This window comes from Uloborus diversus, chromosome 9 (genome assembly GCF_026930045.1).
Source record: "Uloborus diversus isolate 005 chromosome 9, Udiv.v.3.1, whole genome shotgun sequence".
NCBI classification, from domain to species: Eukaryota; Metazoa; Arthropoda; class Arachnida; order Araneae; family Uloboridae; genus Uloborus; species Uloborus diversus.
This window is the reverse complement of record NC_072739.1, coordinates 73,528,148-73,544,528: the sequence shown is the minus strand read 5'-3', so window position 1 is coordinate 73,544,528 and position 16,381 is coordinate 73,528,148. Positions and strand designations below refer to the sequence as shown.

Genomic DNA, 16,381 nt, shown 5'->3' with positions numbered 1-16,381 from the left:
AAATGTTTAATTGCATGTAAAAAATGGAATAAAGCACAAACATTATGTAAATAATAATAACTATGATAATAAATGCCAAATTAACCCTTTACTTCGCATAGTCATAAGAAATGATATGATATCCTACCTTAGTCAGAGACGTTAGTCTTCCAAACGCCTTAGACAGTGTCTCGCCAAAGCTTGCTGGCTCTCTGCCAGGAGGAGCTGCTTTTTTGTGGAGGTCTAAACAAAAAATAATTAAGAACATGTTAAAAACATAACATCCAAATCAAATTAAATCCAAGACTGATGAAATGAAATTTTTGGAAATTCTCTTATTGACTTAAAAAATAAGCTATCAGAAAAAAAAAAATAATGCAACATATGCTATGCAAGTTAGGCTGTTGCTAGAGTGCAATTGAATCGTTTATTTCAGACACCCATCCATGCACTTTTTTGAATTTTCAGAAAGCTAAAAAAAACTAAAAAAGGTTTTGACGTAGAAAATATTTTAGGTGGTTCTTATTGGGTTGCAAACACAAAAAATGCTTGGGGTTACTTCCAAGAATTTTACTTTTTTTGCTAAATTAAAAAAAAAAATTTTTATACTTTTCGGGTTTTTGCAATAAAATAAAACTTTTTACTCGGAAAAAAAGCTATTGACTATAATATTGATTTTGAAAAGCTGTTGTAGGTTGTAAATAAAAAAAGCATCTTCATGTTTAAATTTATTAAACATCAAAGAAAAAGTTGAAATATCATTTAAATGAGAAACGCAAAATAAAGAAATAATCAATGACAAACGAGACAACGTAACACATATCGTCTATGCATATAGTTGACCAAGCCCTATGTTTGAATTTTTGTTCTACTCATCTTCATACACTACGGCAATGTTGCAGGCGGCTTGGGCCCTACGCAACTGGAGGATGTTGTGGGAGCTTTGGCCACTAGATGGTGCCCTGCTTTGTGTTGATATATGCTAACGCTATCTGAGTGGGTGGCTATTCTGGAGTTGTGATTCTCACGTCGGTGTACTTGTTGTGTGCTGTAACTCCGTCCAGTAATAAAATATCTATGTACTTACATCATTAGTCTTCAATGAAATACGAAACCCCGCCTTCAAACCACTAGACAGAGTATTTCATAAAAAAAATATTCATAGCCTGTAGTATACTTTGCCAATTTCTTCAGGTCACTAATTTTTTTTCCTGCATTGATCTCTATCTTTCCAAGTGAACATGCAATCACTGTTGAGAGCTCCGGAACTGTAGAATATTCTTTGAGTGTGAATGTTGAAAAGGTTAAACCGTCAATAAACTGCTGTGTAACCACTTTTCCTTGGTCAGTGTTGTTGTAATAAAACTCTTTGTAAGTGAATACTTTAAAAGGAATCCCATTTTCCGTTTGATTTAAACTCCCAGAAGTTTCAGTGTTATAAAAACGAAACGAGACGAACACGAAATTTGCTGCAGAAAGCGGCCGTGTGATTTCACTTGACGAGTTTCTGCAATAACAGAGATTTCAAGACAAAATAAAACCCATTAAAGCCACCTAAAAGGATTGATATTTGATATATTTTTGCATCAGGTGGTGTGCCTAGAGTTGGTCATTCATAATCTATAATAATATCATTTTTGAAAAAAATGTCAGTAGATGAGTTTCTGAAATAAACGATTCAATTTTCAAAGAGAAACAATTGCATTCAAAGAAATTTCAAGCATCATTGTCATTTGGTGTCTACAAATAATTATGAGAAAATCATTCCGAAAATCAATAAAAATTTTATTTCAGGTAAAAATGGCCTACTTTCGAATACAAAGTCACTCATTACAACTGAAGCATCATTCTTGAATACCAAAAAATTTAATTTTTTTTGAAATCCACGTTTTTTTCTGAGTTCAATAAAATTATAAGACAATTTAAAGCTTTCAGGTTTGATTGCTACCTTGACTACAGCATAACATATGCTACTGAAAAAAAATTCTTCTGACACACCAGTATATAAAAGCAGAGGTATCAGACAAACCCCAAAAATGTCTCACTTTTGAGTTTTTCAGGAGCAAGCCATGGAGACTTCTTAAGCGTTAAAACTGTCCCTAACTGTGCCAGGTATACCTTACTGGTTAGGAAACACTGAGCAAGAGTTAAGTCCATTGAAAATAAACAGATGAGTTAATCAGTTAAAATAACAAATTAATCAGTTAAAAATAACATATGATGTTATGATAGAAGACATAACAGATGTTCCTTGAATATTTTGTCCAATTACCTTTTCCACTTTCAGCACTGTCTCCCGGATTCATCTTCGGCACTTTGGAGAATGGACCCCCTTCAAGAGACGTTCCCTGAAATTGAAATGTTTTGATTACATCAAATTAGCATATTATTCATTCAATTGTATCCTTCAAAAGACAAAAAACACACACATAATGCTTCGTTCCCAGAAACTTGACATGACAGGGTTCATACACTTGTGGTTAAAAAAAAAATTCCCCGACTTTTCCTGGTTTTCTGGTTATTTGTTAGAAAATTCCAGGTTACTCGCTTCATTCAAAATTAAGTTTAAGTAACAATGTTTTCAAAATAATCAAAATTGTTTAAAGTAGCAATGCATAAGAACTGCAACTTTCCCACTTCTAGATATAAAAAGAAAAAACTAAATTTGGATTCTTAAAAAAATTTTCTCTCTTCAAAAAATTTTTTCACTTTTTTTTTTAAAAACATTTTCTTCAAAATTGTTTTCATTTGTTTACTACTTGTCGAAAACAAAGTACAGTCGGACCTTGATATAAGGCAACACCTCGGGATTTCGAGAATGTGACCTTATAAGCGGAGTGACCTTATAACTGGTTCATAAACTTTTATCAAAAAAACAAATTCTAAAATATAATGCTTTAAATACTATATCACATGATGAATTTATGATGTTTTCATTAAGTTGAGTCAATTAAAATTAATGCAATTAGTTGGAAATGAGAAAATTATTTGTTAAAATTTTAACTCGGAAATTAATACAAGTGAAAAAACGGTTGGAATGAAATAATTTCCAGTGGTTTGCTGGTCGAGAATGGACATGTGCTTACAACAGACAACGTGACACTATGGGGACCTACCTTCGAAATTTGTATGCATTGATAAAAGCCATCTCTATTGATCTTGACCCTTATCTAAAAGCTGTCAAACCCAATCCACAAAGCATGAATAGGAACCAACAGTAAGCAGCCTGGGGAAACAAAACTCTCTTTTTACCTGAGTTAAGGGGGGTCAGTGGCGGGTCTAATGGTAAGCAGCTAATAGACTATGCGGCCGCGTGGGGCCCCGAAGTTGAGCTTGAATCTAAAACAAGAGTTCATTGGTTTTAGATATTACCAAGTGTAACTAAAAGAACGAGGTTTTTTTTTTTTTTTTTTTTCAGCCAGGGCCGGGGACTGATATACCAATAGCTTCATGAGCTCTGGTTTAGTATATAGGCCACAAATTTGTTTTGCCACTATTTTGCATTATGATGCATAAGGCCCCAAAGTTCGCCTAGAATCTAAAGCTCAAATAGGTTGGTTTTAGATTTTACGAACTGAAACAAAACAAACAACTTTTTTTTCCAGCAGGGGATTGATTTACAAATAAATGTTAAAGGATATGCACTGAAATGGATCGATATTTGCACTTTGGAAGATGAATTTGATCATTTTACTATGTTTCCCCAGCAAAAAAGAGGATACCTTTAAAACAACACCCGAAAATCTATACACATTAGGTCTCTCCTGTTATCACATTTATCAAGCAGGTAAAGAAATATCTTGTACATTTCTGAACATGGAAACATCGTTGTAAACTTTTTAAACAATTCCATTAATTAATAAATGCATCTGGCGAATGATTTTTTTTAGTTTTGGAAAAGTAAAAAAATATTTACGAAATAAAAGGGGAGAAGAGAGACTGAAAAACTTAAGCTATTTTATACATAGAGCAGGAGATGTTAAACCACATCGGCACTAATAAAAGTAGTTCATGATTTTGCTACCAATAAAATACGATGAAAATTCATATAAGGTAATTAAATGAAAGTTATTGTATAACGATATTGCTTTTAATTTTTGTTCATTTTTTTTTAAATTTCATTTTATTGGATATTCCATCTTTTAATAAAGTTTGGGGGCTCCGAAATTTTTACTTAGCTCCCTCACTTCACTTGATCCGCCTCTGAGGGGGGTGAATGATCCCTCCTACTGACTCCAGTTATCTTCTCTCTACAGCATTCTAGTGTCTCCTACACACCTTTTTCCTAGAATTTGAGGGGTTCGTTGGGCAGATGGCATTTTTTCGATAAAAGATCATGTAGTAAGGAAAATTCGTGGAACTGAATCAGTGAGGCATTGAAATCACTCAAAGTCCAGACAAAAATGACCTTATAAGCGATGGCAGTATTTGAGACCTGACCATACATCCGATAATCTATAACACAAAATCCCTATTCAATGAGTCGGGACTTTACTAAAGTGACCTTATAAACGGGGTAACCATATATCGTGTAACCTTATATCGAGGTCTGACTGTACTTTCAACTTATTTTACTGCTACTTTGATGCTACATGTCATGCATATTAGCGTTTTGCTGTAATCGTGCAGCAAATTTTCTCTGCTTTTGGTTTACAATTCTTCTTTTTATTCACTTATTAGTATGTAACACAAAACATATTAAGCAAAGTACAAAGCTATTTTTCAGTATAAATATGATTAACTTGTTGCATCGATGGGCATACCATATAATGCAAAAAACAAAAATCAACATCGGGGGATCATAGGCTGATGCCAATAATCATGAGTTTTTTTCTTTTCCATATAAGGGACAAAAGCGCCCATAAGAGGGGGGGGGCTTGAGCCCCTCCTCTCCCAGGGCTCGAGATATATGGTCGCCACTGGCAACCAAAGGTTTTTAACTGGCGACTATGATTTCAGTTTTTCAGTTTCTTTTTTTTTTCAGTCTGGTTTGTAAACAGCAACCTGCACGACAGCGACATCACATCCGCAAAACATTAAGGTCACATTACGCTTCAGCAGCGCAAAAGCTAAACAGAGGGAGCTCTTTCTTCCTTCTCCCTGAGAGAGCAGGCATCTCACGTGACTAGCGCAGGGAGTGGGAAGGGGAGGGGGAAGCACTCAGCTCAAAGGTGCTTCAGCTTCATAGTATCCTTGCCATGGCAGCCACCTTCGATAGCGATTTCGTTTCAATCATGGCTGCTTTATTCTTTCGTAAAAACCCAAAGCGCCATCTAGGGAGTTATGAATAAGATCGTATTTTGATATGGTATTCAAGGAAATCTAACTGCAAATTGTTAATGCTACCATGTGTTGTTGTTATCGAATCAAGCGTGCGTGTGCTTCCTTGTATAAAGTTGCTTCACCACATTGTTCGTGAAGATTATTTTATCATCTAAGCCGACGGATTTTAGTTAGACATTGATGGAGCAAAGCAGTATCTTATCATTTTTCCAATGACAAACAGCGCCTGAAACATCTCAAACTGCTACTGGAATACACCAAACTGAAAGCCAGGAAGAAAGTGAAAAACCAAAACCAAGAAATCCAGTGTTAGCAAGTCAAAATGAAAGTTATGAGACGAATGGGAAAAGAAAATTTCAAGATAGGTGGTGCACTGAATTTCCCTGGCTGATGTAGGAAAACAATGCGGCTTTGTGTAAGGTATGTGCAAAATATCCAGGAATTTCTGATAAAAACTCGCAAATAGTTAGAGGTTTCCAAGGACCTTTTAAAATAGAAACTTTTAAGATACACGATAAATCAAAAACACACACAAACTGTGTCAATCGCGATGCTGCTAGCAGTGTGTCGTAAAAGAATGGATGATGCTATGTTTAGCCAGTTAAATAAATTATTCAATACTGCATATTACATTGCAAAACATAACAAACCATTTACAGATTTCTAAAATTTGATATTGCTTCTGAATAAATTTGATATAAATGTTTGTTTAGAGCAGTATCAAAAAGATAAAAAGTGCAAGGAATTTATTTCCTATCTTGCAGAAGACATTAGGCTACAATTAATTGAGGAAATCAAGCAATGCAAACACGTAACACTGCTCATTGACTCATCAACAGATAAGTCCACTGCTGAAGAACTGATGATATATATCAGATACATAAAAGAAAACAAAGTGAAAGAGGATTTCCTTTCTCTTGTACCATTACAGTCCTCTTCTGCTGAAGGCTATTATATGGCTATAGATGCAGAAATGAAAGATTTAGGAATTGATTGGCTTAAAGAGCAGTGGATAGTTGGATTCAGAACAGATGGTGCAGTAAATATGATTGGAAAAGACAATGGGCTTGCTGCAAAAGTGAAGAAGAACCTTTGTGATATCATCTCTCAACACTGCATTGCCCACAAGTTGAACTTAAATATTCTAAGTTCCATAAAAAATGTGAAATACCTGGAAGAAGCGGATACAGTACTTAAAAGCTTGTATAAATGTTATGAAAACTCGCGATGTATGTGAAATACCTCACATACCCTCATATACCCTCTTCCAGTATGTCAAATACCTGGAAGAAGCAGATACAGTAATTAAAAGCTTGTATAAATGTTATGAAAACTCTCCCAAGTGAATAAGTCAATTGAGTGCTGTTGCAAAAATATTAGTCCAAGCTGTTGAAATTCATATATTTACATAAAGTTCAATGGGTTGCCAGTAAAATTGGAGCTCTAACTGCAGTAGCAAACAACTTTAGTGCAGTTGTAACGCATTTAGAGAGTGTAACGCATGAGAAAGGAAATGATGCATCCATAGCAAAAGGAATAGTAAAAAAAAAAATGAAAAGCTTCAGATTTGTTTTAATGCTACATTTCCTACTTGATTTTTTGATGGTATTTAAATTACTATCACTTCTCTTTTAGAAAAAACGATTGTTGTTTAGTCAAATTAATTTGTGTGTTAAACATGCTCTAAATGAACTTAAGGAATTAGAATCTACCCCGGCTTACTACTTATTTGAAAATCACTTTTAAAACACAGTTACATTAAATGGTACTTACATAGGCATTCAACTAAGTAATGTTGATACCACGATATTTGAGTCTGATAGGAAGAAAAAAATCAATGGTGGAATAATTTATCTGCAGGAACGATTTGTAGATGATGATACTGAACTGAAAAAAGCTACCTGAGTGTTTGACACTTTTACTTAGCCGAAAGAAAATTTCGAGAAAACAGAAATCACAGTTCTTGCCAAGCACTTCCAAAAACATCTTTTCTCCCACAATGGAATTCCATATGAAATAAATTTGAATTCATTATTAAAAAGAACGATATGAATTTAAAGTGTTGAGGCAAGGATTAAAAATAGAAGAGTTGCTACAAAATATACTTGAGAATTCCAAACGATTTCCTCATCTTAGCCACTTGTTTGAAATCAATGCTGTTCTACGAACTTCAACATCATCTTGTGAATGTGGTTTTAGTCACATGAGCTTAATTAAAACGATGCGATCTTCAATGGAAGCATCAACACAGAAGGACCTTCTGATGGTTTACATGAATGATCCTTCAATTCAAGACTTTAACCCACAAAGAGATATGGACAAATGGATTTTCAAATCCACAAAATCAAGACATAAACAAGGACATGTGACAAAAAAGCAGCAAACAAACCAATAACTGGAGGAGGAATTCAAGAAAAACTTAAAACCTGTTTGCATCCCTTTTTTTTTTTGCTTCATACATTTATTTCCCTGACAAGTAATGTCATTTCAGCATAACTTGTCAGGGAAATCAGCATTTCATCTTCAGCATTTATGTTGTAAGCATATGATTTTCATGTATTTTTTAAAGTAACAGAAATGTAGCTTAAAAATTGAAGACTGAAAATGGGAGAGTGGGGGATTTTTTTGTTGGCTACTAGAATTTTTTGCTGACTACTACTTGCCCCCCCCCCTCCTTTGAAATTAGTACTTCCTTACATTTAGTAGTTTTTTTTTCTGAAAAAATATAAAAACATTACTTCTCCAGCCAAAAATATTTAATTTTTATAACTAATTGGCACTGAAATTACTTTCAGAGTTATAACAATCTATCTTAATATCCACATTCTTGGGTAGAAAATAAAAGGCCCAGATTCGGATGAGGCCCTTTTTTCAGTTTTTGATACTGTTTGGCTTTTTCTCATAATGATATTTGGCTTCAAGTGATTTTTTTCCATCTGGCAACCCTTTAACAGTCCTATTTCCTAAATATTTGCCGTTGAGTTCCGCTTCTTTCAAAGCTGATGTTACTTACTATTTTAAATTTTGATGAATCGTTTTGAAAATCTAAGGTGATGGTTCCTGTAATGAGCATCTATGCAATTACAACTACTGCTGCAAGTATGGTACTACTGCTGAACATATCTATAAACTGTGATTTAATGTTTTAGATTTTACTGTTGTTTTACCTATTCATAGGTCAGTATTTAAATAATTCGTTCCTAAATATTTCAACTGATCTAAAATACCAGCTACTAACAAGTTCAAGCATAAAATTTTTTACTCATAATTTTAAACATGATATGACAGTAAACCCTAGCAAAGATAAACATCATTTTCAGAAGAGCTGGTTAGAGTCTGATTTTTGGTTAAATTATTCCCCTTCTTTAAAAAGTGAACATTGTAAATTTTGCGTGTTGTTTAAACCAACCTTAAAACAAGGATTTTTGGGCTCCTTCGTAGTTAGTGCTCAAAAGTATTTTAAACATTTTCATGAAGATGCAAGAGCACATGCTAAATCTAATTGGCATCAAGAAGCTACAGCTAATGCTAAAGTCTTCTGTGATTCTGTAGAAATGAAAAGCAAAAATATGATAGAGCAACTCGATACAGCAAGAGATAAAATAATTCAAGTCAATAGAACAAAACTGAAATCTATCTCTTGAAAACAATTATTTTTTGTGGAAGTCATGACATTCCTCTTCACGGGAAATTGTCAAATAATGGAAACTTTGAAGATTTACTTCATTTCCAAATTCTTGCAGGTGACGAAATTCTAAAAGACTATTTAAATATTCATTTAGGAAAAGCAAAATATGCTTCTCGCCGAGTTCAAAATGATTTAATTAACATTTGTGGATGTATAATACAAGAAATGATAGTAAAAGAAGTCAATGGATCTGAAGCATTTTCTTTGCTTGCTGATGAAACTGCACATATCAGCAGAACAATTGTCTCTCGAAGTAAGATACGTGAAAGAAGATGATAATTTTGGTTCTGTGATAAAAGAAGAGTTCGTGGGTTTTACTGAGCTTGAAAAGTTAGATGCAGGAAGCATTGCAGGTGCTATTTTGAAATCTACGGAAAACTTAGGACTAGAAATGACTGAACTTATCGGCTTAGGCTTTGATGGATGCTCAACAATGGCTGGAAAAGACGCTGGTGTTCAACAAAGAATTAGAGAAGTGTATACAAAAGCTATATTTTCATTGTGCATCTCATCGTTTGAATTTTGTGCTTATTGACCTTAATCTCGTATCAGAAATCCGAAACACAGTTGGAACAATAAAGCAAGTAATCAAATTTTTTAGAGAAAGTATGCTAAGGAGGAAAAAAAATTCCTAGTATTCCTGGCCTTTGTGAGACAAGATGGTCTGAAAATTATAAACCTGACTTTTGCAAGTCCAAATAAAAAAACCCATCAGAAAGAGATGAATTACTAGAAAGAGGACAAGCTTAAAGTGCTTTTGTATAAAGTTCAAGTATTCATAAGCAATTTAAGAAGAAAAATGTGTGAAGTTCAGAACTTTGTGTTCAGCGCGATCGGGAAAATGTTCGCCATTTTTTTTTCTCCTATCCTGTTATTGGGGATGCATGATTTTCAAAAAATAATTCTGGTTACATGAGTGCCAAATAGATATATGCTTTTACTGTACAGTTGTCTTGTATTAATCCTGAAGGTTACATTGAAACCACACTCTTACTTTTAGTCTTGATTACTGTTTTCAGGAAAGATAAAAGTTGAGGGAGAGCTTGTACAGTTTACAGTACAATGGACTATTTATGAATCTGCAATATTTTGCTCCCTGAGCTCAGAACAGGATGTCACTGTAAGTTCCAGTCTTATTACTAATAAAACTCCATTGACTGGTCAACAATAGGGGTGTGTTTGAATAGCTGATAAAGAGATAGGGTCATTTTAATTCCTTTCTGTTGATTCTCCTGGTTATTGAAGCTTAAAAGCAATTACTAAATGGATCTTCAGCATTTTCCACAATTTTTTTTTTCTTATCTTTTGGGTTTTCTGGGTCCCTAGGACCCGAATTTTCGCGGAAGTTGCGTCCCCTTTCCGCGAATTTGCGTAAAAAACCCGCTATAGCGCGTAAACGCGAACCCTGCTTTGTAAGTTCTTAAAGAATCAAGACGAGATTGAAAACAAAGCAAAGCTAAATGTAAAATTAAACAACAAGCAAAACCATGCTGGTAATTGAATCTGCTTTGAAACAGCGGTTTACAAATCAGGGAAGAGGATGCAGGAGTAAATGCTCATATTTTCTTTCACCTATTACTATGTGTTTCGAAATTACATATTTTAGTTTTCCCTTTTATGCTTCAGATATTTCCACTATGCTAATTTAGTCATTTATATTTTAAAACTGCGTTTAGTTGAGTCATTGTAATTTTAATTTGCGGTTGCAAAAAATATGCTTTTTAATTGAAAAAAACTACAACATTATTTTGTGCCTCCTGGATTCTTTTCGGTAATTGTTATCAAATTTTATTTGTCCCAAAGTGATCACATTAAGCGGCGCCTACTGTAAATTTCAATCTGTGGACTTTGAACTGCTTTCCGTTCATCAACACATAAAGAATGAACTTCTGGAAGTGTTTCGGAAGCATAGAAAAGAAACAAATGAAGAATTTGATGAAATTTTTATAGAAATAAAAGATTTATGCAATTCTTTAAATATCGACATCAAAATGCCCAGAATGTGTACACAGCAAGTTCATTGATCTAACATTCCTGTGACTTCTCCTTTGGATTACTACAGAACTGTTCTATTTATTCCTTACTTGGACTCGTTAATTATGTCACTTGAATCCAGATTTGCAGATGTTAATGAGACACCATTTAAAGAAACTTTTATTCATCCCGATATGACGAAGACGATAGAAAAAGGTGCTCTCATCAATGCAATGAAGGAGTTATCGCAGTTTTATGAACTTGAAAATCTTGAAGCAGAATCAAGAATCTGGTACGATATGTGGAAAAACAAGGACTCGAATCAGAAGACAAAACTCATTGATCTTCTCTCAGACACTAAATTTTTCCCTTAGATTCAAAGAACTTTATTGAACTACATTACGACTCCTCCAACAACATGCACTGATGAGCGATCATTTAGTACCCTCAGGCGGGTAAAAACATGGTCGAGAACTACCATGAATGAAGAGTGTCTTTCAAGTTTGTGCTTGTTAAGTATTCACAGAGGCAGAATGAAGGACATGAATTTGGAAGAATTAGAGGTTGATAAGTTATCAAGTAGGAAATGAAACGTGCAGTTTGCTTCTCTGATAAGTATTAAAATTCACAAAATTTACCATCCCTATTCTACAAAGTAACTTATAAGTATTTGCAACTTAATCTTTTTATATTTCATTTTATGTGATCAATTTTATTATTGAAGATTATTTCAAAGAAAACTGCAGATAAAATTTCTGAAAACTAAGTGCAAAATTGTTTGGCTAATTTAGATAAATGTTAAGAAAAAACTTTACACAATAAAATATTTTTTGCACAATGCAGTTGAAGAATTTTTTTTTTTTTTTTTTTTTTTTTTGTTTTCTATCCAGTGATCAGAACAAGCTACAAGACTTTAAAATTTGACTGTGAGCAGAGTTGTACATTTGGGAAAAAATACTTTCTTAATGACACAATTACTGTAAAATTTAAACTGACACAGTAAAGACCCTTCAATATATGGTATATAAGTATATTTTTCATATTAGAGTTTTTCTTTGAAATATGATGCTTTTCCTGCATTTTTTAAATGTATTCATATGTTCCTCAGGTCTCAAAAAAAAAAAAAAATTAAACATGGGGATATTTTTGTGATATTAATTTTGGAAAAATATAGAGTGGAAAAGAAAATTGTTCCCATGTACACCCTTTCCACTACTTAGTAAATGGCAGAAACTAAAAAAATACTTTTAAACTGTTAACCATGGGGGAAAAAATCTGAGCCTCCCCCCCCCTAAAATTTTGCATACGGGCACCCTTGATAAAGGATGCTTACATTAAAAAATTTAAAAATTAAATATTTTTTAAAAATTCATAATTAATTGCACATTTACTTTCAATAGCTTACTTTGAGATTCACATCCAATTATGTTTTTGTCAATTTATGTCAACTTCCATCTTGCAAACGAACAAATAAGGCGACTAAGTAAAAAATTTAAGATAATAAGTAGATTTTTGAATGTGTAGCATAAAAGTAGTTATAAATAATTAATAATCCTTAAAAACTACAATTAAGAAAAAGTAGTCAGTTTTTTTCACATAAAAGCGTCAAAATCAAATAGAATAAAAAAAATGCTCAGAGATAAAATTTTGCATTATTCCGGAAAATAATTACTAATTATCAAAAAAAAAAGGAACATTTTGAATTTGTAGCATGAAAACAATTTAAAAATAATAAATATTTGTGAAAGTGCAATTCAGTTGAAATATTTTCAGCACATTTGTGTCCAAGGCATAATTGAAGATAAGATTAAGTTTTAAGAACAAAATTTTTCATTTCTGAAGAAAATTACCTATTTAAAATAAAAAATAATATAGATAAAAAAAATTTTGCAGCACATTTTGTGTTATTTTCATTTGTTTGCAGTTAAAGAAAACATCCAATTCTGCTTTGTTTTTAGACACTTAGCCATTTAGGCATTGTGTGTACTTCCATCTTATGAATGACCAAAACTGGCTACTACGTTTCAGCTGGAAAGATTTTTTGATTAAAAAAAAAAAATTCCCGATCGACCCTACTATCCGCAAACTGTGCTTCAAAAGCAGTACATTGTACTATCCCCTGTTGAATTTGTGCTCAATTCCTGTTCACCCTAGGAAGTTTTTTTCTTGGGAACTATTGTGGGGAAAAAATGACGTCAGCAGAAGTTTTTTTTTTTTTTTTTTTGGGGGGGGGGGGGGGTCGCCATTTTTTTTTTATTGCCAGCTTCATTCTGCCTCAAAAATTTTTTTTATTTTTTCCAGGAAACATTGATAAAATCAAAGATTAGATCCCATGGTACAAAATTAACTGGGAAAAATTGGGTGCAAATATGGAAATTTCCCTGACATTTTTAACTATGTCATTTTCCCTGACAATTCCAGGCTTTCCAGATTTTCCCGGAGCATACAAACCCTGCATGAATAGAAAATCCAAAAATATAAATTATACAGGCATAAAAGAGCCACCAAGAAATACTGCCAAAGAATTTACTGTTGGCAGGACTTTACAAAAAGAAAAAAAAGAAAGAAAGAAAATGAAAAAGGAATAAGGAAAATTCTATAAGATTTTTTTTTTTTCCAGAGACTTTCTTTTTGCATAAAAATAGGTTTTTTCTTTTTTCCTTTAATGAACTGTACACAATTCATTCCTAATCATCCCAAAGTCCACTTTAGAAAATAGCCATTGTTTATGTTTATTTTTGCTTGCATGCTTACATCAATTGTGTAAATTATAAGATACACAAAATAAAACTTGTCTTGCAAAGAAAATGTTTAGAAATTTGTAATTTTAAAATGTTAGATTTAAGCCGACTGACTTTGAAATAAAGCATAGGAATATACTTGAAGGTTGCATTTTTCTTTTCATTTAAAGCAAGAATTGCTCTGTATAGTTACTTTTGTAAACCTGTACATTAAAGAAAAATGCACATCTAAAGCGTAATTCATACAGCGTCCGCACATCACGTTCGCCACGTAAAGCGGACAGAACAACGTTTTCCGAAAAGGAAGAAGCATTCATACTTGGTGAACGCGAAAAAGGCACATGTCAGTCTCTCACCCAATACAGAGAGTGCGCTCATCTCGTGAAGACCAATGAAATGCGATGCCCAACTCTACGGACGTTAGAGCTGTCAGATATCCGACTTCTCGTTCCGTCGGCGGGTCCCGTACAATACGGCTTGCTGTCATGGCAACGCCGGCCAAAAACTGGTTTTAAGGGGAAAAGTATACGTCGGTGACGGATGTGCGGACATAGTGTGAATGTTGCATGATAAGAACACATCTGATAAAAAAGAAAATCTGAGCCAAGATCAGCGAACATTTGTAAAGTCAAACCACTTACTTTTTCGGCTCGACCCGAGGTAGCTCCGGAGACATTTTCCTCTGGAAATCCTAGTGAATAGAAAAGACAACAGTATCAAAGAGCAACCCTTAGTTTTGCAGTACAGTACCCGCCACTAATAAAATCACTGGATGATAAAATCATTAGTTTTTTTTAAAATCAAATCTGGAAAAACAGAATCATTGCTTTTTCATACCATGTCAAAACCATCCGTTAATAAAATCACTTTCACTGTTTTATAAATTTAAACTTTTGCACATAATACCTAAAAAGTTGTTAAAGAAACACCAAGAAGTGAAAGAATCAATCTCAGATGATGAGGGAATCTTAGTGCCAAATTTGTCCTCTTCAATAGAGGTTAGAAAAGCGCTTGATGTTGTAGAATGCACTTCAGATCAAAGAGGAAAAAATAATGTTGAAAGATACAAAGCATTTTGTAAATTTTCAAACGCTGCAGTGAGAAACGCAAAGTGCTGAAATTAAAAATTTTGCGATAACCAGTGTAAATGAAAGGATAACCTATTTTCTGTTTTGAACAAGAGAAAATACAAGTATTTCTGGTAGGTAATGTTATACAGCATGATTTAGAAAAGCTTTTCATAGGATCCTAGGATGCAAGCCTACCTAGGATCTAAACTTTCAACGTGTTTTACTCAAAACTTTAAAATTTCTTCTCACACCCCTTCACTTCTCACAGCCTCAAATGATATTGAATCTTTACTTTCCAATTCTGTTAATCAAACAATAATACGCCAATATTTTAAGAACCTTGTGCAAATAAAAAAATGTACCTCATGTTTAGTTGAAATGTCAATTGTATTTTGAAACACTTAAAACAAAACTTAATGAAGAAACTCATTTTGTTTTTAGAGTGTTTAAAATTCAAAACCTTTAATTTTTTTAAATATAGGTATGCCGGTTTTTAAAATCATCCGCTTTATAAAATCAAATGTCCTTAGAACGAATGTGATTTAAATAAGCAGCGGGCAATGTATTACACTATCCAATTCGAATACCAAGCATATACCAAATGCTCTGAACAACACCAATTAAAGTACAAATTGGCCATAATTTTGATCTCCCGAATAATAATATGCTAACTGATATGGTACATGCAGAAAATGCAGACAAATCACAAGCATAAAAATGCCCTTCAGAAATTTTCTAAATGAAATTTAAATGCACAATGAAGTGAAAATTAAACGTAAAATTTTCAGTCTGTAAAACAAAACTAGAACCAAATTCAAGTGGAATAAGATTAGAAAAATTCAATGTAAAACAATGAAAATTTTAGGGACAACAATGAATATTTCAGGAGCTAAAAAATTTCTTTTAATGGAAGTTCTAGGAAAAATGCTCCTGCTGCTCTGTGAATTTTTACCTATTTGTCTGAAGTCAAACGATTTACAAATAGAAACAAATTTTAATGATTAGAGGGCTTTTGCATTTTTTGTTAGAAATTAAGTTATTGAATGCATGCATAGATCAAATACTTATTCTTTTCACATAATTTGAATTTTTACTTGTCCTCAGTTTGCATTCCTTTTTTCATCATGCTTTGAGAGTATAATTTTAGCTATAAATTAGAAAAAAATAGAAAATGCTGAATAAGTTGCTCTTGCACCAAAAAAAAAAAAGGGTGGGGGGGGGGGGAGAAAATAGAGATCAGTACACAAGTATAAACATGGTATTTTTAAAAAATGATAGTTCAAAACATCAACATTTTCTTGTTGGAGTAATTTATTCAATCAATTTAAATCAGATTATAATCAGACAAGTTTCCTAACTGTATTGCTTTAAAAGAAATGTACAGTACCAACAAATATATTCACTATTGTTTCTACCAATGTAGGGTAAAGTGCTCAAATATGGTATAGTCCTCTAGTATAGCACTTCCTTATATCTTGCAAAAGAGAAAGTGCAGCCCAGTAAAAAAATCCTCAAACAATAGTTTTCCGAGTTTGCTCAACAGTGGGTAGTGCAGGGTTGGCAAAAACCAGGGCTTTTTTTAAAAAGCCCATGGACCCAGGGTTTTTTAAAATAAAACCCAAAAAAATCCAACTAAAGCGGTTTTT

General features: G+C 33.1%; 1 protein-coding gene across 1 annotated transcript in view; it reads right to left on the bottom strand.

The window, feature by feature from the left end:
- The window catches only part of LOC129230317 (uncharacterized), a 71,632-nt gene that overhangs the window by 14,037 nt on the left and 41,214 nt on the right, over positions 1 to 16,381 (bottom strand). Inside the window, exons 13-15 of the mRNA XM_054864716.1 lie at positions 14,307 to 14,356; positions 2,252 to 2,327; positions 128 to 222 (exon numbers count right to left, since the gene is read on the bottom strand). Coding sequence (XP_054720691.1) covers positions 128 to 222; positions 2,252 to 2,327; positions 14,307 to 14,356 — 221 coding nt within the window. The remainder of the gene's footprint in view (positions 1 to 127; positions 223 to 2,251; positions 2,328 to 14,306; positions 14,357 to 16,381) is intronic.